Source organism: Mustela nivalis (genome assembly GCF_964662115.1).
Source record: "Mustela nivalis genome assembly, chromosome: 5".
NCBI lineage: Eukaryota > Metazoa > Chordata > Mammalia > Carnivora > Mustelidae > Mustela > Mustela nivalis.
The window spans coordinates 82,038,273-82,063,498 of record NC_139024.1 but is presented as its reverse complement, the minus strand read 5'-3'; the positions used below and the strand labels follow the sequence as shown (position 1 = coordinate 82,063,498).

General features: G+C 33.7%; 1 protein-coding gene across 2 annotated transcripts in view; it reads left to right on the top strand.

Annotated features, from left to right (window-relative positions):
* KPNA5 (karyopherin subunit alpha 5) overlaps positions 1-24,361 on the top strand; it is a 49,978-nt gene extending 25,617 nt beyond the window's left edge. Inside the window, exons 9-15 of one of the 2 annotated variants that reach the window (XM_082730125.1) lie at positions 8,172-8,335; positions 10,187-10,265; positions 12,889-13,014; positions 13,815-13,942; positions 18,025-18,203; positions 21,252-21,443; positions 22,323-23,832. In XM_082730125.1, coding sequence (XP_082586251.1) covers positions 8,172-8,335; positions 10,187-10,265; positions 12,889-13,014; positions 13,815-13,942; positions 18,025-18,203; positions 21,252-21,439 — 864 coding nt within the window. In that variant the 3' untranslated portion in view covers positions 21,440-21,443; positions 22,323-23,832. Of the gene's footprint in view, positions 1-8,171; positions 8,336-10,186; positions 10,266-12,888; positions 13,015-13,814; positions 13,943-18,024; positions 18,204-21,251 lie in introns of both variants that reach the window. The other variant, XM_082730124.1, reaches the window with a different exon arrangement.
* The last annotated feature ends 865 nt before the right edge of the window (positions 24,362-25,226 follow it).

Below are 25,226 nucleotides of genomic sequence, written 5' to 3'. Positions count from 1 at the left end.
ATATTTTGTCTGAGGAGGTAATAAGGGTTAATTCAACTGATGATGGTGAATCCTTCACCAGCTATTTGTAGGTTTAGACTTGCATATATAGATTGGCTTGCTAATTATATATATATTCATTTTTTTTAGCAATCATAGTAATCTATTTTACCTCTTAATTATTTATTTACTTACTTATTTTTACTGTGTCCTGTTAATCACCATACAGTACATCATTGGTTTTTGATGTAGTGTTCTGTGATTCGTTGTTTGCATATAACACCCAGTGCTTCATGCAGTCCATACCCTCCCTAATACCCATCATCAGGCTCACGTATACCCCCCACCTCCCTCCCTTCTGAAACCTTTCGTTTGTTTCCCAGAGGAGTCTATAGTCTCTCATGGTTTGTCTACCACTGCAATATCTCCCTCTTCATTTTTCCCTTTATTTTATCTCTTAAAAAATGGTATGGGATAACTATATTTTGTTTGAGTTTTTACCCAGTGAACTTTGGTTTATGCATTGCTTTTCATTTGAAATTTCTTCCTTTAAAATACAAAGTCCTTTTAAGAGTTTGGAGGTTTTTACCCCCTTTGCTTTTAAAATAGCATGCATCTGTATGTGTATATGTTAAAATAATAATTATGTGATAATAGTTGTAAATATATAATTAGTTTAAAATGCCATATTTCATTGTTCCTTTTTTCCTGCTTAACACATCTTTTAAAAAAGATTTTATTTATTTATATGACACAGAGAGAGAGAGAGAGATCACAAGTAGACAGAGAGAGAGGGGGAAGCAGGCTCCCCGCTGAGCAGAGACTGATGCGGGGCTCAGTCCCAGGATCCTGAGATCATGACCTGAGCCGAAGGCAGAGGCTTAACCCACTGAGCCAGCCAGGCACCCCAGTATTGCATTTTTTTAAGGCATTGCTTAAACTTTGAGATCTTTTAGTGTTCTAATTATATTACATGCTTTATAGAGGTGGGTTTTTTTTTTTAAGATTTTATTTATTTGACAGAGAGATCTGTAGGCAGCGAGGCAGGCAGGGGCGGGGGGCAGACTCCCTGCTGAGCAGAGAGCCAGATGCGGGGCTCTATCCCAGGACCCTGGGATCATGACCTGAGCATAAGGCAGAGGCTTTCACCCACTGAGCCACCCAGGTGCCCCAAAGGGGCACATTCTCAATACATCATTCTCAATACTATGAAAATATACTGTTATTTCTCTCATATTAAAATCTTTTCTTGGTCCCTGAAAGCCTTATTAGCTTTCATGTTTATTGCCATCTACTTCTTTGCTTTCTTTTATAGTAAAATTCCTCATTTGTCTAGTCTCATTGTTTCCTCTCTCTCCTTTCATTCTTTTTTTTTTTTTTTAAAGATTTTATTTATTTATTTGACAGAGAGAGATCACAAGTAGGCAGAGAGGCAGGCAGAGAGAGAGAGGAGGACGCAGGCTCCCTGCTGAGCAGAGACCCCCACCCCATGCGGGGCTCGATCCCAGGACCCTGAGATCATGACCTGAGCCGAAGGCAGCGGCTTAACCCACTGAGCCACCCAGGCACCCCTCCTTTCATTCTTATTGAATCCTCTTCAGTCGGAATTTTCCCTCAGTGACTACACTGAGTCTGCTTTCACTAAGTGCACATGTGTCTTCACATTGTGAAATCCAGGGGCGAATGTTTAGACCTCATCTTAAATGACTTGCTACATCACATTGATTTCTCGGTCTTCACCTTACGTGATCTATTGCCTTCATATGATGCATTCGATCTCTTCCTTTTCCTACGTAATTTTTTTTTCACTTCGTTTTCAGGCCACTTCTCTCTTAAGTTTTCCTTCCACCTCAATGATTGCTCTGTCTCAGTTTCATATATTAGTTCCTCTTCTCTTTTTCCTCCTAAAGTTGAGAGTATAAAGTGAATGGCTTTGGCTTTTTCTTCTCTTTATCTGCATTCAATTCCTTATTGATACTCCCTTTCTGTGACTTTAAATGTCATCCACATGCCAGCAACTTTCAGATTCCAGTGGTTGGCTCAGATGTTCTTTTTGACTCCAAACTCAGCATCTTTATTTGGATATCTAATAGACATCTTAAACTTAACATATTTAAAATATAATTCCTGTTCTTTTCCCCCAGAACCTTCTATGCTAGCAGTCTTTCATATCAGTTAATAGAATTTCCATCTTCCATTTTTAAATGAGGTACTTTAACATTTTTCGCCTGCTTTCTCTTTTATCTCATTCTCTATAGTCACTCCATCAGTTAAATTCTGTTGGCTCTACTTCCGAAGTATATTCAGGTAGGGGTTCCTCTAGCCAAATTTGGTACTGTTTGAGGATTAAGATGAATTATGGAAAGGAAATACTTTTAACATATTGAATAAAAAGAATCTGGGAAGCCTGGGTAGCTCAGTTGGTTAAGCATCTGCCTTCAGCTCAGGTTATGATCCTAGGGTCCTGGGATCAAGTCCTGCATGGGACTCCTTGCTCATTGGGGAGCCTCCTTCTCCCTCTATATGCCACTTACCCTACTTGTGTGCACACACTCTCTTTCTGACAATAAATAAATCTTAAAAAAAAATCTGTGAGTCTATTCTAATTCTAAAAAATGGGGAAAGAAAGCTCTTTTTTACAGAAGGATGCCAGTTAATAGTTGTAGAAGGACTTCATATTAGAAAGGTCAACCACCATGCTAATAAGTGATTTAGGCAGGAATCATCAATGAGTTCTAAAACATTTAGGTGAAAGATTGTTAGGGGACAGAATATTGATGTGGTTCGGAAGTATTGCCCTACAGAATATTTATTAATTACAAAGGGGATGGGAGGGAGTTTTATTTATTGTTGAGAATTTACTGTTGAGAATTTATTTACTCTTGCGAATTAAAATTCTTCAATCACCTTAACCAAATGATTAAGTTCAACGTTACTAATGAGGGGAAAACTGATATTATGTCCCTTTAGATGGGACATGACTAAAAATAATTCCTCATCACCTATGTAACACCCTGGCTGGAAATGTTTAGTTTCAATCTAATAATGAGGTAACAGTAAGACAAATCAGAAGTGAGGAATGGTTTGTGAAATAAATGTCCTGGACTCTTAAGAGTATCAGTGGTATGAAAGCACACAAATAGGCTGAGGAGCTATTCAAGATTAAAAAAGAGTAAAGGCAGACATCTGTTAGAATGGTTAAAATCTAAAAAGCTAATAATACAGGTGCCAACAAGATGGATAGCAACTGAAGTTTTTAAACATTGATGGTAAAAATGTAAAATGGCACAGACACTTTAGTAAGAAGGCAGTTTCTTATTGTGCTACTTAGGATTATGGTATACTTACCCAGGGAATAGGACATAGTATGTCTACAAAAAGACCTGTACATAAATGTTTATGAGAACTTTATTCATAATCACCAAAAATTGGAAACAGCCCAGATGTACATCAACTGGTACATGGATAAACAAATTATGTTTCATTCATAAGGTGGACTGTGATTCAACAATAAAAAGGAAGAAGCTTTTACCTTGTACATGCAGCAACGTGAGTGAATCTCACAAGAATTAAGCTAATTGAAAGAAACCACACACAAATGCTACGTTTTGTATGATTTCATTAATATAATATTTGGGGGAAGACAGAACTATGAAACAAAATCAGATCAGTGATTGCCTGAAAGGGACAGGAGGGTAGTTTCAGACATGATAGAAATGTTCTGTCTTGTGATTGGGTGGTAGCCATACAACTGAATGTATTTGTCAGAACTCTCACTAGAACTGTACACTTAAAAAGAATTATTTTTACTGTAATTTTTACCTCAATAAATCTGACTTTATTTTTAGGTACTAATGAGATACAATAAGTAAATGCAATGTTTAATTACTGATTAGATCATGGATCAAAATTAAGTCTTAGCTTAAAATATTTAAATCTGCTTTAGACCTTAGAAATATTATTGTACCAATGAAAAATTTTTGGATGTGACAATTATATCGTCTTAGAAGAATGTAAAGAAATGCCATTTTTTTTTAGGAGACACATGCTGAAGTTTTAGGGGTGAAGTACCATGATAATATCTGCAGTTGGTTCTCAAATAGGGCAGTAGATATATTTTTTAAATGTATTTTATATGTGTGTGTGTATATGCATATTTCCCATTACATCTCACAATGTCTTCAAAAGACATGTATTCAAAAATTGAGAATTAATAAAATTAGTAATTTTTATTGCTTCTACAAGGTAAATTCTTAAATGAAACGGGCATCATCCCCCTACCCTGTTTCTTTGCAAGTTTGTGAACATAAAGAATACAAAGATCTGTGGTACATTTTGGTATCACTGCCTTGATTTGTGCTGAGTTTTACCCACCATTGCTTTTGTAACTTTAGTGCAAATATCAACAACATGAAAAAGACCAATTTTGTGTTAGTATAATTATGAAAATGGTTTTGGCATCTCCCCCCAAGGTTTCAAGAATCCTTCAGGGGTCCATGGTCCACACTTTGAGAACTACTGGCCTACAGCTTAATGCTTAATATCTGCTTAATATCTGCATAATTTTCTCATCTTCTGTAAGTGCTTGCTTATAAGTTACCTTTTCCATGAGCTCCACTGCAACTATCCTACATAATAATGTAATCTCTTACTACCCCAGCCACTGACCTCCACATTTTACTCTTAACTTTTTTCTTAGTAACTTTTAATATATATGATTTAAAAAATGTATTATATGGGGCACCTGGGTGGCTCAGTTGGTTAAGCCTTTGCCTTCAGCTCAGGTCATGATCTCAGGGTCCTGGGATCAAGCCCTGCATCAGGCTCTCTGCTCAGCAGGGAGCCTGCTTACCCCTCTCTCTCTGCCTGCCTCTCTGCCTACTTGTGATCTCTGTCTGTCAAACAAATAAATAAAATCTTTTAAAAAAAGTTTTATACATTTAATTTTTTAAAAAATATTTCTTCCACTAAAATATAAACTCTTCAGTTAGGAATCGTTGACTCTTTTTGGTTATTTATGTATTCCAAACTTACTGTAATTTATATTAATAAGGCTTAAGACTTTTTTTAATAACTTTTCTGTGATTTTCTATGAGATATTTTATTCACATTTTTTTGAAATTTTAAATTTCACAATAATTTTCAAGGATTTTTTTTGTTCTCGGATTACTCATCTTTAGATGGAATTTTTCTGTATCGGTGTTACAGCTTTTTTTATGGACTCAGCAGATTATCTACCTGAGGGTTTATAATTTTTTTTGAAGTTTTCTTTTTTCTGGTGTCTGCTTCTCTGTATGTTTTTATTTTGTTTATTTTTTTTTTGTCTTAGTCTCTTTTTTACTGGGAAATTTCACATAACTGGTGATCCTGGGCACTCTGGACATACTTAGGAGGCAGACACTAAAAGCTAAAATGAAAAATAGATAGAGAGGTGAGTGTTTAGATTCGTCATTTCTTGGGCTTCATTATAGAGTAATTGGGCAGCAAAACCATGTTTTCTATGAGGAACTCAAAATTTCTGTATTTTCTGAGACCATTCGTTTCTCCAGAGACAGATTTTCCAGTCTTCTGCTGGAAAGTAAATAGATTGGGTTGAAGTGTAGAACAGATAATACTACTGGAGAGGGGCGAGCTGGACATTAGAGGAGGACTAGAGGCTTTCATCCGTCAGTATACAAACTTTTACTTAATCTGTAATTTCTGGTCTCATGCTTTATTTCAAACTCGTGTATATCTGATACCCCAAAGTTCAGATTCTATAGTTCACTTTTCGTTTTTCAGTTCCTTAAAATAAACCTCTAGTCTTTGGTAGCATTAAGAATATTAGACACCTACCTATAGTCTAACGTGTTTCTCATTTAACCTTTTAACGTTTCTTTCTGTTTTAGCACCATTCCTCTTCTGTGCCCTCTGTGATAACTGGCACTTTTGATTCTTTAGGCTCTTTGAAGTGATTGTTGCAGGATAAATTAGCTTTCTTCTTCTTTTTTTTAAAATTAGCTTTCTTCTTTTTGGTAGTTCCCTCTCCAGGCATTGAGGTATCCCCTTTCTCTTCTCATAATCCTGTCCACAATATATTGTGGGCATGATTACAGATGTCTGCTATATTCCTTAGAAATGGGATTTATATTTCACTTTCTTCTTTTCCTTGTTTCTGAGAAGACTGTGGGTCAGAAATGGTTTTATTTTGCTCCCTTAAAACTAGAAATCTGTAGTGCTTTGTTTTTTAAATCAGTAAAAAGATACAGATCTGTATGCTTATTTTTTAACTCAAAAATTTCTATTTGCTTTAAAAATGATTCTCACATTTCTCTTCAAGGAAGGAGGAGGTCATTGACAAGCGTGAAGGCATGATTGTTTGGAAAGGATCCAGTTGTACAGATTTGTTTTATTAACTTACAAGCACATCTAGTACAAAATATTTTTTAAAAAGCAACCTTTTTTTTTGTTTATGGGCCCTAGTGTCATCCTGACAGAAGGGCCCAGTGAAAAGATAGATAAGTATTTTTAGAAGGTTATAGTTTATGTACTGACAATCTTTAAAGCAGAGGTAAAGAGAAAATTTATCTTAAGTACTAGAACCTTAAAAAAGTTGTCATTACTCTTTATTTGTGGTATATGTAAATTTCATATACAGCTCTTATCTGAGGTATACTTTAGGTTGCTGTTAAAAAAAACAAAACAAAACGGCGGGTGCCTGGGTGGCTCAGTGGCTCTGCCTTCGGCTCAGGTCATGATCCCAGGGTCCTGGGATCAAGCCCCACATCGGACTCTGCTCAGCAGGGAGCCTGCTTTCTCCTCTCTCTCTGCTTCTCTGCCTAGTTGTGATCTCTGTCCAATAAATAAAATCTTAAAAAAAAAATAAAAAAATGGGACAGCTGGGTAGTTTAGTTGGTTAAGCATCTGACTTTGGCTCAGGTCATGATCCCATACTTCACCCTCTGCCTCTGCCTGCTGCTCCCCCTGATTGTGCCATTTCTTTCTCTCTGTCAAATAAATAAATAAAAATCTTAAAAAAAAAAACCTCTTTGAAAAAACTTTAAGGATTGTAGTAGAATCAATACTGATCATGGCAATAAAAAGAGCTAATATCTCTGTGCTTACTGTATGTCAGACACTGTTCTAAGATGCTACATGCATTTTTAGTAATTTAACAATATTGTTTAATCCCTGTTTTGTAAGTGAAGAAATTGTGTTTCAGAAATATTAGAATAATTTGCCCATGGTCATACAGCTAGTGAATCTAGGACTGTCTAGTTTGAGGAAGGAAGGATCATAGAATTTCTCTAATTCAGCCTTTGTGTCACAGATTTGGAAACTGAGTCTCAGAGAGGTGAAGTGATATGCTCATTTTACAACTAAGTAGTTGTAATATTAATGCTAGAGAGATTAAAATTTCTTGTCATGTATGTGGTTTTTCTTTTTTGTAATTAAAAATTCAGGGTTTCAGTACCTTAAGAAGTACAGTTTATTAGTGACTTTCGTTTAAAAACCTTTCAGATTTCTTTTTGTATTTTCTACCCCTTTAGTCCTCAAATGATTATTAGATTTGTTTCTAGTAATGTACATGTAATAAGTATGGTGAGGTTTATTTCAGTTAGATCATATTTCATGATCATATTAAACACTTAAAAAATGAAACATTTTTAGTTAACTAAAACATTTTTACTTCTCTTAATTTTGGTATGCCTTTTTTGGGTGTGTTATGTGTGTGATTTAAAGATAGGGGATCTCAAACATGTATTTCGTTACTCTTTAAAAAGTTTTAAATTACACATATCTAATGTAAGATTAATTGGAGGGGCTCCTGGGCGGCTCAGTTGGTTAAGCGTCCAGTTCTTGGTTTCAGCTCAGATCATAATCTCAGGGTCCTGGGATCAAGCCCTGCATTGAGCTCCCTGCTCTGTGGGGAGTCTGCTTCCCTTCTCTTTCTCCCTCTTTCCCTCCAGCTCATTTGTGCTGTCTCTCTCTAAAATAAATAAATCTTTTAAAAAAAAAGATTAATTGGAAAAAATCAGTTACATGTTCTCGTATACGATCATTATTTTTTAAGACAATACAACATTTCAATTTTTCCGGTATTTTTATAGCATTGAATTTTTATTTTAAAATGGGATTCTATATTTTTCCTAAAGAAATTTGGTCTTAAACAGAGAAAATTGTTAAATATTGGCTCTTTTCTTTTCTTCCAGGTTTCACCTTGCTTAAATGTCTTGTCACGATTGTTGTTCAGCAGTGACCCAGATGTATTAGCAGATGTATGCTGGGCCCTTTCTTATCTTTCTGATGGACCCAATGATAAAATTCAAGCAGTCATTGATTCTGGAGTCTGTCGAAGATTGGTGGAACTTTTGATGTAACTATAATTTATGATTGTGTATTAAATTTAGCAGTTAGAGTAATGGCCTTATAAAGATCTTAAAAGTGACTATCTTCAGGAAGTATTGAGAAGCCATCAGCCTCATTTTTCAGAACAGCTATAATGTGAAGAGTTGACCTTCTTAAATTTGTATCCCATCCTTAGTTGGAACTATCATTTTGTGAATGTATTTCACTGGTTTTAATCTTTTTATGACTGGCAGGGACTTAATTCAACAGGTATATATGGAATGCCCAAGGTACCTGCTTGTACAGAACCAGTAATCTAGTTAATTGTTCATTACAGTAACTGTAATTGTTCACTAAGTAACTAATTGCTGTAAAAGTCCACTTGCTAGACTATTATTGCTACCTTCTTTAAAAAGAACATATTTTTTATAAAAGAAGTTAAAAACTTATAATTTGTTTTAAAATGATCTTTTTTCTTTAAAAAGACTTTATACTACTTCCTTTTGTCAAAAAGCCATTAGGTAGGCTCAAATGAAGCAGATGGCACAAAGAAGAGAGGTCTGAGAAGGAGTTGTGGCTCTACTTCAAAGACAACATCTGAGAAGGGTAGGCAGGCAGGTTCAATGGGGGGATCAGGGCTCAAGCTTGAGGATGGCACCCACTAGAGCAGCATAACAAGCAGGCTGGAGCAACACATGATGGATAACAGCCTAGCTGGATCAGAAGCCAGTTTCTTATTCTAAGAGAATGGAGATATAAATATGGAAAGGAGGAAAGCCAGAATAATCTTGTGGTATTAGATTAGAACTGGAGAATGTGAACTCATGGCTTTCAACATAAAGAGATAGATGTAGAAATAAGTGTGTGTATGTGTGTGTATATGTCCTCTTAAAGGGCATGGGAATAGTGAGACATCTATACTAAAAAGCTGAACACACCAGGTCTTGGTTTTTAAATGCTACTCTTCATTAACAGGAACCAAAATTCTTGGACAAATGGCTGATTCTAGGGCTGGGATTGAGAAAAAATAAGATGAACCTGGAAGTAGTAAGTGCTTAAAGAGTGAAGAACTATCAAAAGAACACAAAAACCCGCTTGCAGGGACTCCTGCTGTTCTAACTTCCAAGCTTCAGATGATTTGAGCATTAAAATAAATTATAATAATATGTTATAGCATTGAATAAAGTAGGAATTCATGAGCCCCACTAAAATAAGTAGATAGATCAATAGATAGACTGAAAAGCATGTAGTTGGAATGATGGTATTACAAAATTATCATTGGCAACAAACAATATTGATAATTCAGACAATACACATCAAGAGGTGGTGAAAGTAGTCATTGGTGAAAGAGGCTTAAGGAATGGGATTTAACATAGTCTAAAAGTATATCCTCTCAAAAATATTAATTATAAAGGGAAAAACAGTATATTGAAGTGGAGAAATCTGACCGACACCATTTTAAGTGACTGGAATTCAGTGCCACTATTGTGGACAAAACAGGTATCAGATGCTATCCTATGTACTGAAAAGATGGTTGCATTTGTGATATCCTAACTAAGAGTATATAATTTGTATCTTAATCATGAGGAAACGTTGGACAAAACCTATAATTGCTTTATGATCATTATAAATGCCAAAATCATGAAATAAAGGAAAAAATAGAAACTTTAATTAAAAGAGACTAGAGACATAACAACTGGGTATAATACATAAGCCTGGATTAGATTCTCTATTACAGAAGTATTACTGGCATAATTAGTGAAACTTGAGTGGGATCTCTGGGTAAAGATATATAGGACTATTTTGTATTATTTTTGCAATTCTTTTGTAAATTTTAACTCTTGCATAGTATTTAAGTTCATATTTTTATTATTTTTAGGCATAATGATTATAAAGTTGTATCGCCTGCATTAAGAGCAGTTGGTAATATTGTGACTGGTGATGATATTCAAACACAGGTGAGTTCAGACTTTAATATGATAAATTGTTAAGATAATGGATTTTAAGAAATTTATTTAGTTTCATACTACTTGGTTTACATATTAATCAAGACTTTAGCATTACCATAATTATATAAGCATCTATAATGTGACAGTAAGCATATTCTTGATAATCAAGATCAGCCTTGAATAGCTATATGTGAAAGCACTGTCCTAGATCTATATCAATACAAAGAAGTACAAAATAGTAGGATGGCTCTTGAGGGACTTAAAATAAAATTGAGGAGAAAATATATATTAAAGCAAAGCAAATTACTTATCAGTGTATGTTTCTTGAGAACTGATTGGTCAGTAAATGCTATAGAACTTTAAAAAAGAAATCACTGTGCTGAGAAATCTTTGTAGATTCCATAAAGAAGTTGTAACTAAAGCTATATCCTTAAGTTGGAGAAGAATTTAAGTAAACTAGAAGAGATTTATGTGATCATAGGTGTAGAAGCAGACATGTGTGAGTTGTATTTTTTTTTTTTTAAGATTTTATTCATTTGACAGAGAGATCACAAGTAGGCAGAGAGGCAGGGGGAAGCAGGTTCCCTGCTGAGCAGAGAGCTGGATGCAGGGCTTGATCCCAGGACCCTGAGATCATGACCTGAGCTGAAAGCAGAGGCTTAACCCACTGAGCCACCCAGGTGCCCCGTGTGAGTTGTATTTAAGAGACATTAATCTTGACTGGAGAAGAGCCTGTTGGTGAAATGGTGATTGATTATAGTTTAAGCATGGAGTTGGTTGGAAATAGGAGGGTCCTTTTTTTTTTTTTGAGTTTTATTACATTTAATCTTTTTTTAATTAAATTTATTTATTTTCAGCATAACAGTATTCATTAATTTTTCACCACACCCAGTGCTCCATGCAATCCGTGCCCTCTATAATACCCACCACCTGGTACCCCAACCTTTTATAGAAGATTGAAGACCTAGATTACGAGAATGGAAGAAAAGATAGCAAGGAAATATTTTCCAGATTTGTAACTATGTGTGTGTGTGTCTGTCTGTCTTTTGGAGAATAGTGAGATACCAGAAAAGGTGTGATGACAATTGACTTAGATCTGGAGCAATCTTTCTTGAAGATAGGAACTGAAACTCTGTAACACATTAGATTCTCCTTTGTTTGCCACCATAACTTAAACTTTATTTTAATTTACATGTTATCTTTCACGTTTAATCTTTTCAAGTCCTATTTAGGTATATTAGTTATTAAACAGTTGATCCTTAGTAATTGATAGTTATTATTTTAAAATAGCTCTTTAAATGAGAATGCCCTTCTAAACATAACACTTTTCAGCAGAATTTTGGTACACTGCTTCATACATTCGTCACCAAGTAAATTTAATGTAAATCTTGTGGGTATTCTGAAAATAGGAACATAATTAATTATGCTGTGGAAGGAAGAGTGTAAAGATGTAAAGGAACAAAGTAGAACATACTTCCTTTTTTTTTTTTTTTTTTTTTTTTTTGAGATTTTATTTATTTATTTATTTATTTAAGAGAGAGTGAGAGCACACATTAGCAGTGAAGGTAGGGACAGAGCGGGAGGGAGAGGGACAAGCACACTCTTCACTGAGCGTGGAGCCAAACTCGGGACCCAGTCTCCACAATCCTGAGATTTTGACCTGAACCAAAACCTTGGTTTTGGATCCCTAACCAACTGTGTCACCCAGGCACTCCCTATTTTTGAAATTTTATTTTATTTTTTTAAAAAACAAAGTATTTTAATTTTTTACTTTCACTTTAATTTACATTTTTAAAAATTTGTAAAAATTTTATTATGTTTTTTTAGTTACCAAATAGTACATCATTAGTTTTTGATGTAGTGTTCCATGATTCATTGTTTGTGTTTAACACCCAGTGCTCCATGCAGTCTGTGCCCTCCTTAATTTAATACCCATCACCAGGCTAACCCATTCCCCCCACCTTCCTCCCCTCTGAAATCCTCAGTTTGTTTCCCAGAGGAGTCCATAGCCTGTCATGGTTCATCTCCCGCTCTGAGTTCCAAAATCCCCTCCATCTTTCCCTTCCTTCTCCTGATGTCCTCCATGCTATTCCTTATGTTCCACATACAAGTAAAACCATATAATTGTCTTTCTCTGCTCAGAGCGTACTTCTTTAGTATGTTCTGAAAGAAAAGCAGAACAGTAAAAAAATAGTTGAATGAAAAAATTGACTTATTCTGTACATTGAGGTTTCTTACCTATTCTGAGTTCAGGTACTTTGAAAATTTTTGATTTTTTTTTTTTTTCCATTTCATTTGGTTAAACTAGAGGTTGGATCATGATCAGTCACTAAATCTCTCTTGAAGTGTCGTATCAGTTGAATTCTTGAGTGTATTCATAAATATGAGGGACACACTTCTCAGTGTCCTGCTTATTCTCATTTTAGTGGTTTGACAGAGCACTTTAATGCAGCATGTTTGGTGAAGTGGGAGAGTAGAAGGTAGCGAGCACCTAAGTTTTACTTTGAGATGAATTTCTTTTTTCTTAATTTAGTTTTTCAAGAGTGATTTTTGTATTTCTGTAAATCATTCGCCTATCGTTGTGTAGTTTTTTGCTATAAGACTTTGTTACCATTCCTGATTTCTGTTTCAGGTAATTTTGAATTGCTCTGCATTACCATGTCTCTTACACTTGTTGAGTAGCCCAAAGGAATCAATCAGAAAAGAAGCCTGCTGGACTGTTTCTAACATCACTGCTGGAAATAGAGCTCAGATTCAGGTAAATCCTTCCAGATCTAAGAAAACAGCAAGATCTCTTAAGTCAGTTTGGACAAAAGTCAGCATTTTATGAATGAATTTTTTTTTTTTTTTTTTTTTTTTAGTGAGTTACTTAAAAAAAATTCTTGAAAAGTATTTTACAGAAAATGGTCTTTTCTCCTCTAAAATAACAACATTCATTTATAGTAATCTAGTGAGGAATTATGTATGTGTGTGTATAAAACTGCCCACAGTGTTACATGCATAAGGCTGGTCTTAAAAAGGGATTGATTTTTATTAGTTTTAAATAAGCTTGGTAATAACCCTTCCTCTCAACTTTTAAGTAATGATTTATTAGGGTCTTATCAGGCTTCTTGAGTCAAAAATTACCTATCCATTTTGATCAAGTATTTACCTTGTGCTTTATCATCTTATTTTTTTTTTTTTTAACGATTTTACTTATTTATTTATTTAATAATAAAGTGAGTGAGAGAGAATGTGATTGGGGTGAAGGACAGAGGGAGAAGCAGGCTCCCCGTTTTGCGGGGAGCAGGATGTGGGGCTCAGTCCCAGGTCTCTGGGATCATGACCTGAGCCAAGGCAGACCCTTAACCAACTGAGCTTTATCATATTTAAATTAATATTCTGTTAATATTTTTTCCAGTCTTGAAAGTATGTGAAAGTTTGTTGGAAGATTAGAAAGATTTCCAAAGTTATTTCCAAATAGTCATTTTAAAGCCAATGGGTCTTATATTTTCTCTACTTATAACATTTTAAAAATAGCATTGGGACTGTTTATGTTGTATCATTTTTCCTCCTCAGGCTGTTATAGATGCAAATATTTTTCCTGTTTTGATTGAGATTCTTCAGAAAGCAGAGTTTCGCACCAGGAAAGAAGCAGCTTGGGCTATAACTAATGCAACATCAGGAGGTACTCCAGAACAAATAAGGTGTGATACAGGGTTTTTTTATATTTATTTTTTTAAATGCACATGGAATAAAATAAAGAACTATATACTTTTTATTTGTTGATGAAACTAAAGTATTATTTCTAAGTCAATTTAAAGTGCATTTTTAATGTTAAATGAAAGCATTTGTTATATCAGTTATATTATTCATTCACAGTAGCTTTTTGTTTTTAATGTTTTTCAGTAAAGGATAGTTAACATCACTTGCCTTGCAGACTATTTATGAAAAATCAGAGATTAAAAATCTGAAAAAGAATAGTTTATATTAATTTGCAAAATACACTCTAATGGACACTAAATATTTTTTTATACTATTAGAGTCACATGCATATAACTGTATTATATAGAAATGGCTAATGAATTTGAACATCCACTTATTTAAAATAATTTTTAAAAATAAAATAAAAGATAATACTGAAATAGACATTTGTTTTTATAGTAATGTTCTCCTAGTCAGTTGTTAGCCTTACCTGTGGATGGTATCTTTTCTTTCCCTATAATTATTTTCTTTTTTTTCTTTCACAGTAGCTTTTTTGATAGGCCTTTTGTTGTTTGTTTACTTGTTTCTTTTATTAACAACATAAATACTAGGTACATGGGCTTTGAAGTCAGGCTGCTTTCAAATCCTGTTTTTTCAGTAAAAGTTGTATGGCTTTGACAAAGTCATTTTACCTGTCTGATCCACAGTTTCTTCTTCTTCTTTGTTTTTTTTAAGATTTTATTTATTTATTTGACAGATAGAGATCACAAGTAGGCAGAGAAGCAGGCAGAGAGAGAGGGGGAAGCAGGCTCCCTGCTGAGCAGAGAGCCCAATGTGGGGCTCGACCCCAGGACCCTGAGATAATGACCTGAGCTGAAGGGAGAAGTTTAACCCACTGAGCCACCCAGGCACCCCAGTTTCTTCATTTTTTAAGTGAATTTGATAACAGATAATACCTTATGGTAGTCTCCTGATAATTAAATGAGATTCGTACATTTTTTTATTTTTTATTTATTTATTTATTTATTTATTTATTTATTTTTAAAGATTTTATTTATTTACCTGACAGAGAGAGATCACAAATAGGCAGAGAGGCAAGCAGAGAGAGAGGAGGAAGCAGGCTCTCTGCCGAGCAGAGAGCCCAACGCAGGTCTTGATCCCAGGACCCTGGGATCATGACCTGAGCCAAAGGCAGAGGCCTTAACCCACTGAGCCACCCAGGCACCCTGGGATTCATACATTTAAAGCACTTAACGTGGTACCTAAACATTAAGTTCTCTACTAAGATTAGCTAATATTATCATTATTTGTAATCTTCACAACTTTTATGATCAGAATTGATTCCTAAATTTCTTTTTATCTTGTGCTTTTTACTCTCTTTTGCCCCATAACAAGGTTCTACTTTGCACTTGCATAAAAGCCTGACTTCCTACAGAATCTTCTTGTTCCATGGATTTGTCTGTGAAATTCAGGACTCTTTGGGTTTCTTGAAGTGACTGTTTAGGAAGTATTTTCTAATGAATATTTAATTTATGTCTTAATTTATAAAATAAGGCAGCTGCTAGCTATTTTACAAATTGCTGAGAGAATTTTGAGATAACCTGTTGTGACAGCTTTGCCTTACTGCCTTCGTTTGTGCTATTATCTTGCGTCTAAGATTTATATTTTTATATATTGATAGCATCTCTTCCATTCTACCTCTTTCTATTACATTTCCATCTCATTATGTTATGAATATAAAGAATAATAAAACAAGGTCTTCCCCTTGTTCTAGCTTGCATTTTTTTTTAATTTTTTAATTTTTTTATTAACATATAATGTATTATTAGCCCCAGGGGTACAGGGGCCAGGTTTACACATCACAGCACTCACCATAGCACATACCCTCCCCAGTGTCCATAACCCCACCACCCTCTCCTTACCTCCTTCCCCCCGGCAACCCTCAGTTTGTTTGGTGAGATTAAGAGTCTCTTATGGTTTGACTCCCTCCTAATCCCATCTTGTTTCATTTATTCCTTTCCTCCCAAACCCCCCACGTTGCCTCTCCACTTCCTCATATCAGGGAGATCATATGATAATTGTCTTTCTCTGATTGACTTATTTTGCTAAGCATAATACCCTCTAGTTCCACCCATGTCGTCACAAATAGCAAGATTTCATTTCTTTTGATGGCTGCATAGTATTCCATTGTATATCTGTACCACATCTTCTTTATCCATTCATCTGTTGATGGACATCTAGGTTCTTTCCATAGTTTGGATATCGTGGACATTGCTGCTATAAACATTTGGGTGCACGTACCCCTTCAGATCACTACATTTGGTATCTTTAGGGTAAATACCTAGTAGTGCGATTGCTGGGTCATATGGTAACTCTATTTTCAACTTTTTGTGGAACCTCCATGCTGTTTTCCAGAGTGGTTGCACCAGCTTGCATTTCCCACCAACAGTGTACAGGGTCGGCTCTCATTTTTTTTTTTTATCAGCTAATATTATTTTTATCTTCTTTGGGAACCAAAGTTTCTTTGTTTAATTATTTTCATTATTATGTCTAGTCCATATATTATTACTTAAATTTATTGGTGTGAATCGAGTGTCCAAACTGAGATCATTATTTCTTCTTACCATTTTCATCATTTCATTAATTCTACATATATGGGAGGAGATCTTGATTACAAATTAGTTTCAGCATGCATACCACTAATATTTATTGAATGTCTCATATTGCCAGTTGTTGTGCTAAGTCATTTCAGTTATTAAATGCCAAGGGTGTATCCGATACCTTCATGTATTTTATGTCCTTTAACTTCATACCTCTAAGAAATATTCAATCAATAAATATATCGATTAGCTATAGTATATGGCAATTGAGTGCTCTAGTGAAGGTATGTAATTAAAAAAAAAAAAGAGTAGAAACTAACTTTGAGGGGTACCTGGGTGGCTCAGTCATTAAGTGTCTGTCTTCAGCTCAGGTCATGATCCCAGGGCCTGGGATTGAGCTCTGCATCAGGATACCTGCTCAGTGGGAAGCCTGCTTCTCCTTCTCCCTCTCCCCTTGCTTCTGTTCCTCTCTCACTGTGTCTCTGTAGAATAAATAAATAAAATCTTTGGAAAAAAGAAAAAAAGAAATTAACTTTTTTTTTTTTTTAAACTAACCACATTTTATTTTATTTTTTTTTTTTGGTTTCTTTTTTTTTTTTTTTTAATATAATTTTTTATTTTTTATAAACATATATTTTTATCTCCCTGATAAAAGAAATTAACTTTTATTGAATGCTTAATTATATTTTTGTAGCAACTGTCTGAGCTTGGTACTGTTATTATCTCCATTTTAAGATGGAGAAACTTAGGCATAGAGCAGTCACTCAAAGTCACACAACTAATGAGTGGAATTGGGACTTGAAGCCATGCAGTCTAGCTTCAAACAAGTACATGTGTTTTTTCTTTAGCTTTAATGGACTTTTTGCCAACTAAATAAATCAGTTACTTTGTTTATATTATAGAGAATGGAAAAGAGCTAATAAAAACTAGAAAAGAACAAAGTATTAAAAAATGAATGGAATGACTTTGTGAACATTGTTTATTAAAATTATTCATAATGTAGTATTCAGTATTCAGTATTGCTTCTGAAACATAGGTGGTATTTTAGAGCATCAGCTATGATTGTTTTTGTGAGAAATTTGATTTAGGTATTCCTTATCCCTCTTCATTTCTGCCTACTTCTATATGACCCTAGTATGTGCACATAGACTCACCTTTAAATATTGGCACCTTGAAACCACTGTTGTTCTTAATACTATTCATATGCCGTGCAGAAACAGTCCAAGTAACGATTTACTTGTATGTGTATTTTTGTAATATTTGTAATCTCATTTATTGCTAATTATGTTAAATGAATATAGAGTAAAAAGTTTTCAGGTTCCTATGTAAGTGAGAATTTAAATATTTTAATGTCGAGTTTGTATAAAGATACTTTTCTTAATTGTTTATTGAACAGTTCACTGAAGAATATTTGCTATAAATAATATTTAAGTCTTTCTAAATGTTTTTTTTTTCCCTCCACTTTTTTTAAAATTACTCTGAAGGTATTTGGTAGCCTTAGGTTGCATTAAACCACTTTGTGACCTGTTGACTGTTATGGACTCTAAAATAGTCCAAGTGGCTTTAAATGGACTTGAAAATATTTTACGTCTTGGAGAACAAGAATCTAAGCAGAATGGAATAGGCATTAATCCATACTGTGCTCTCATTGAAGAAGCATATGGTAAGCAGTCACTTCAAAATGTATCATTACAGTCAAGTCTTCTTTTTAACTGACATATAATATTACAAGTTGCCCTCAGGTATACAACATAATGATTCCATGTTTGTATATGCTGTAAAACTATCATGATCACCATAGTAAGTCTAGTTAACAACCATTACCATACAGTTACAAAATGTTTTTCTTGTGATGAGAACTTGTAAGATTTACTTTCTTAGCAATTTATAAATACATAATACAATATTATTAACTCTAGTGCCCATGCTATACGTTATTTCTCCATGACTTATTTATAACTAGAAGTTTGTACCTTTTGACCTCCTTCACCCATTTTGCCAACTTTCCCCACTGGCAACCACCAGTCCATTCTCTGTATCTATGAGCTTGGTATTTTTTGTTGTTGTTTGTTTTTGGATTTTACATATGTGTGAGATTATTTTCTCTCTGTGGCTAATTTTATTTAGCATAATGCCATCAAGGTCCATCCGTGTTGTCACAAACGACAAGATTACATTCTTTTTTTATGGCTGAATATTTTATTGTATACATGTGTACATTTTTTTTCTTTTTATCCATTCATTTGTCAGTAAACAGTTATGTTGCTCACATATCTTAGCCACCCTAAATAGTGCTTCAGTGAACGTTGGGATAGCAGATGTCTTTTCTACTTAGTGTTTGCATTTTCTTTGGATAAATACCCAGAAGTGGAATTGCTAAATTAAGTGATAGTTCTGTTTTTTGGGCGTAGTTTAATTTTTGAAGAACCTCTGTACTGTTTACCATAGTGGCTGCACCAATTTACATTCCTACCAACAGTGCACCAGGGTCTCATTTGTTCACATCTACCTATACTTGTTATATCTAGTCTTTTTGATAATAGTCATTCTAACAGATGTGAGGCAATTATTTTCATTGCAGTTTTTATTTAAATTTCCCTAATGATTACTGACGTTGGACACCTTTTCAGGTGCTTGTTGGATATCTGTCTTCTTTGGAATAGTTTCTGTTCAGGTCCTCTGCCCATATTTTAGCCAGATTGCTTGTTTTGGGTGTTGAGTTGGTGTTCAGTTCTTTATGTATTTTGGGCATTAACTCCTTAAGGTATATGACTTGCAAATATTGTCTCTATTCTATAGGTTGTCTTTTCATTTCGTTGATTTTGTTGATGGGTTCCTTTGCTGTGCAGAAGCTTTTTTTAGTTTGATGTAATCCCACTTGTTTATTTTGACTTTTGTTGTATTTGCTTTGGGTGTCAATTCTAAAATATTGACAAGACCAGTGTCAAAAGTTTATCACTGATGTTTTCTTCTACTTTATGGTTTCAGATCTTACATTCAAGTAATGTATACAGAGTTTGTTTTTGTGTACAGTGTATGTTAGTGGCCCAGTTTCACTATTTTGTGTGTGATTGTCCAGTTTTCCAGCACCATTTTTTGAAAAGACTGCCCTTTTCCCATTGTATTTTACATTCTTTGCTTCTTTGTAGTAAATTAATTGATTTTATATGTGGGTTTCTTTCTGGGCTCTCTATTCCATCGATCTGTTTTTATGCTAGTAAGTTTTTATTATTACAGCTTTGTAATACAGTTTGAAATCAGAGAGTATGATGTCTCCAGCTTTGTTCTTTTTTTAAAGCTGCTTTTGGCTATTTGGGGTTCTGTGTGCTTCTATAAAGAGGCACCTGAGTGGCTCAGTCAATTAAGTGTCTACCTTCAGCTCTGGTCATGACCCTGGGGCCCTGGAATCGAGCCACATATCGGGTTCCCTGTCCAGTGGGGAATCTGCTTCTCCCTCTCACTCTCCTTCTGTGCTCTCTCTCTCTCAAATATATTTATGTTTATTTTAGGATTATTTGTTCTATTTCTGGAAAAATGCCATTGGAATTTTGACACAGAGTATATTGAATCTGTAGATTGTTTTGGGTAGAATAGACATTTTAACAATATTAATTCTTCCAACCCATTAGCACAGAATATCTTTCCATTTATTTGTACTGTCTTCAGTTTCTTTCATTATAGTTCTTAATGTCCAGGTCGTTCACCTCCTTGGTTAAATTTATTCCTAGGTAGTTTATTATTTTTGATGCACTTGTAAATGGGATTATTTTTTAATTTCTTTTTCTGATAGTTTGTTATGGATGTATAGAAATGCAATAGATTTTTGTACTAATTTTATTTATATACTGCTACTTTACTGAATTCATTGATTAGTTTTAAGGTTTTTGGTGGAGTCTAGGATTTTCTATATATGATAGCATGCAAATGGTGACAGTTTCCCTTCTTCCGTTTTGAATTAGATGGCTTTAATTTCTTTTTGTTGCCTAATTGCTCTGGCTGGTACTTCAGTACTATTCTGCAATGATACAGTTGAAGAGGTTTTCCTGTAATTAAATGAAAAATATATTCAGCATCACCCAGACTAAGTGTAGATTTTTCTTCTTGTAGGCAATAAAATAGAGTGCTCTAGATTTTGTTAATTTTGTAAAAATAGGCTTTTTCAGTTTCACTTATAGGTTATACTTTTGGCATATTATACAATAGCTATATTGGATTTGTAAATAATACTCATTCCATATTGATCTCCTTGGATTCTATCTCTGAGAGAATGTATGTTAGTTTGCTCACCTTTTGTGTCTTCATTTGTGTTTGTTTTGGTGCTTTTCCTTTTTTGTGCTTTTTATAAATAACATAATTACTCTGGAAAGGACGTGTAGAGTTACATAATCTAAAGTTGAGAAATTGATTTTAAAATTGAGAAACTAAAGTATAGAGAAACCAAAGTTATTTGGTCAAAATCACACAGCTAACAAGGTAGAGTCTATGATCTCTTGATTCCCAGGCTGGTGCTTTTACCACACTGCCTTATGCTGTCATTCTTGAAGTTTAAGACATAAATTGTGTTGGCTCTCAGTATGTGCAAGAATTAGATAGAAACAACACCCCCATTGATGATAGACTGACAAATGCTATGTTTTCATTATTTTGGTTCACATATATAATGAAACTTGAGTAACAGTTTTCTTTATATATGTATATATATGTAAAACAGGTCTGGATAAAATTGAATTTCTGCAAAGCCATGAAAATCAGGAAATTTACCAAAAGGCTTTTGATCTGATTGAACATTACTTTGGTGTAGAGGAAGATGACCCCAGCATTGTACCTCAGGTGGATGAAAGTCAGCAACAGTTCGTATTTCAGCAGCAGGAAGCACCAATGGAAGGATTTCAACTTTAACTTGGTGGGGTAAAAATTACTGGCTATGAAAGATAGTTTCAGAGATCTCTTTGTTACAGTATCAGTAGGAATGTTTGCTGTGTTTTTACTTAGGAAAAGGGAAAAGTTGATGCACTTTTAAAAAGCAAAACAAAAGAAGTTTCCATTCAGATGCAATCTTTCATTTTAGTTTTTTTATTTTGGTGTACTTATATTTGTGTTTTTATTGTCTTACCTATTTTTTGTAACTTTGTGAGCAATTAAATATATATGAAATTATTTAATAACTTAAGCTTGAAAAGGAGAACTTCGATAAAGTATTATATATAATGGTTCTGAGTTTTTTTTCTCGCATCTTGGAAACTGCACATTGGCAGTACAGCTGATAATTGCATTTTGGCAGTAAGTCTGACATGCCCAATCTACTAAATCTACCTCTATCTTGAAGCAAAAACAAAAAAGCTTCAGAAGCATGAAATAGTGTAAAAGCTAAATTAGAATGTGAAAATATCTGTTACCTTAAATTATAAATCACTGTGCTGTAGGTTATACTTTGCAAAAAAAAAATTACAGCAGAAAACCTGTAAAATTTATTTATAAAACATAGAAGTATTGTACTGATAATCAATTAAAATGTGGCAATTGTGAAGAGAAAAGCTGTTCTTCATGTTGAACACATTAAGATGATTACACAACATTTAAATATTTGTGTTTTTAACATGTAAATGCTATTATATTAGTATATTTTGTATTTTGACCAAAAATGCTACCATTTTTGAAATAGTGTTTTATTATTTTTTCACTCTTCATTTTAATAAGCATCGTGATAGAGATGCCATCATGAATCTAAAGTAGTGCTACATAGCAAAAATAATACTGTAATCTTTTCTCTGATTTTTTTCAGAGCAGTCATTGAAAAGTTTCACTTTCTGTGTAATAATAAACTTGGGTACTTGAATGACAAAATTATCCTGAAGAGATCACCTTGTTACGTGTTAAATTTTATTAAATGGACTTAATGTTTGGACACTAAAGGATGACACTAATGAAAATTGCTAAGGACTCTTTAATATAGTTGAAATCTGTACTAGGAATTGTTTTTTTCATTTTTTCATAATAGTTGGAGGGCCATACTGCTGCTTGTTGTAAATCAGTGTATTAAGTTACATTTGTGTAAGATTGGTCAACATGATATACATGTTTTATGTTTTAACAGCAAAAACCTCTTCAAACCATAAAGATTTTAAAAAAAAGTTTCAGTAGGAAAAGTATATATATATATTTATTTATAGATACATATGTAAATGGTGTCTGTGTGTTATTTTCACAGTGATGTACTTGGTAGAGCTTTCTAAGCAGCTGTGGTACTGTTGAACTCAGTCTTTTCGTTTATAGTTATATGCAGGCTATTTACACTTCTAATTATATACCTAAAGTACTTATTTAAAAATTAGTATACAACTGTTTTAAGATGGGAACTAAAGCATTTTTGATATGATTCATAGTCTATTCTGTAAAGAAAGATTTCATTTATGATAGCATTTATAATGTTTCTGCTGGAAATCAGAGGCATGTTACAAAAAGAAAATGTATATAGGAATACTTTTAAATAGTATGACACTTTGTAAATTATGTATCATGAAACTATGCTTTTGGCAAGACACTTAATACCTACAGCTATAAAATACAGGTTTAAATGGTGTCCATAATGCTGACTGTATCTGCCAAACCCCTTTTTATATATTGTTAAGTAGAGGATTGTATCTGTGCCCTTTTTATTGTAGTGGAAGTTAGAAAGTTTAGTATAACAAGTTTTTCTCTTGTGTTATGTATAGTCAAAAGAACAGGGTAGTTATATCAAAGATTATCAAATTGATGGTGAATTTATGAGATAAACATTTTTTTGTGGTACAGATGGGTCTAAGTATCAGGTGACAGGGTATTCCACTCTTTCTAATCAATTGAACTTGATAATCCAGCATAATTCATAAACTAACCAGCTGTGCCTGCTTTTATTTTGAGGACCCTGTAGTCACATTAATAAATAAGCCAAGTCTTTCAAACAAAATAGTTCTTATAGAAGGAAAAATAATACATATGTGTGTGCATACCCACACACATATAAAATGATTTTTGAGGAGACAGTTTTTAAATTTTGCCAGTAAAATCTTCTATCTCTAACCGTATTTCAAGCATCTAAATATAGACTCATATTTAATTTTTTAGATCTGTTATTTGGGTAATTAATTTGATTAGATTTGAATGCAAGAGGGAGTGAGTATCTATCTAATAGTTGGGACCAGCTATGGACATACTGATGACTTCATTGAACCAAGACTAGCAAATACTTTGTTACTAAAATTTTTTTTTATATGACTACACTTTTCAAATAAAATATTTAAAATGCTCCAAAATGTATTTTCATTAATCTCACTTAACGTTATGGAAAAAAAAATCTCTTTTTTTAACTTGCTCTCCTAAAAACATATATTTAAATTCAAGAGCAATTGTGCCAAAAAAAAAAAAAAAAATTAAAACATGTTGTAAAAGGGAAGTGCATGCAACATTAATGGAAAAAAAGAAAACACTTGCAAGAGCCTTTTACATTTATTTAATTAAATTCATTGTTTTATTTTGTCTGAATTTGTACTAGTTAATCTATGCAATTATGCTTACTTGTTTTGTATTTGTAAGTACCTGACTCACTAGCCTGGTTTTCTTTAACAGGTTTTATTTTGAAACGTGTTCCTAGAACTTTCATTTTAATGTCATTTTGTTCACTTAACTGGTAGCACCAGAACAAGAAAGCAAAAAAACAAAAACAAAAACAAAAAAACCAAACACATAAAAAGTCTGCTGGCACAGAAATAACATCATTTGGTAACTGTAAAACTTATTTGCAAGGTAAAGGTTGATTTGTTGAATAAAGGACTAAAAGAAGCATTACCTTTGCCTCGTATTTTTTTCTTAAGGAGCATTATGGAAAAGGGTAACTCTAATTCAAAGTCTTAGTGATTTTTTGTTGCTGTTCTCAATTCAGCAATATACTGGCTGCTTTGTGAAACTGTGAAATCAAAGTAATTGTTGTTAACCTTTACTCATTTTAGTTCATAGCATTACTGTTTTACAAAATGTGACATTAGGAGCCCATATGGTAGGGCTCTACAAGGATAATGTGTCCAAATTCCGAATTGGGAAGTGGGATGAGGGGAGGATATTCTTCCCTAACTAAATAAACCAACATTTGAGCAGTATGCAATATTATGAAATGTTACAGCACTATATTAAAAATAATAAAATACTATTTTATAATTGCATTTATGTAAATGTCTCTATTTCATTTGTTCTCACTTAGGATGGTATACTCCTAATGGAACAAAAATAGGTGCCCTCATTGATTATAATTCCATTCACTTTCTAAAACCAGTCAGATTGCTGTTTGTAGCATATCCGATAAAGCAGTGTGTTGCTTTTATTTTAGAAGTTACATCTTGTGCTATACATCAAATTTGTCTTTGTATTTCAAGCTTTGGCAGTTAGCAGACATGCACATGTTTTGAGATTATTTTTTCCTTTTCTGTTATTTTAATGCAACATAATGCATTTATTTAAGAGGTAGAGTTTTAAACCCGATGAACTGAAATCAGAGGGAATGTCCGATTTAATTTATTAATGAACTCTGGGATACATGGTCCACAATGCAGCCAAGCCTAAGCCTCCTTAGACTAGTATTTTTGTTCGCTGCTGCTGCTCTGTTTTTTGCTTTGCCTGGTTTCCTTTCCTTCAGTATTTGAAACAGATTAATCAC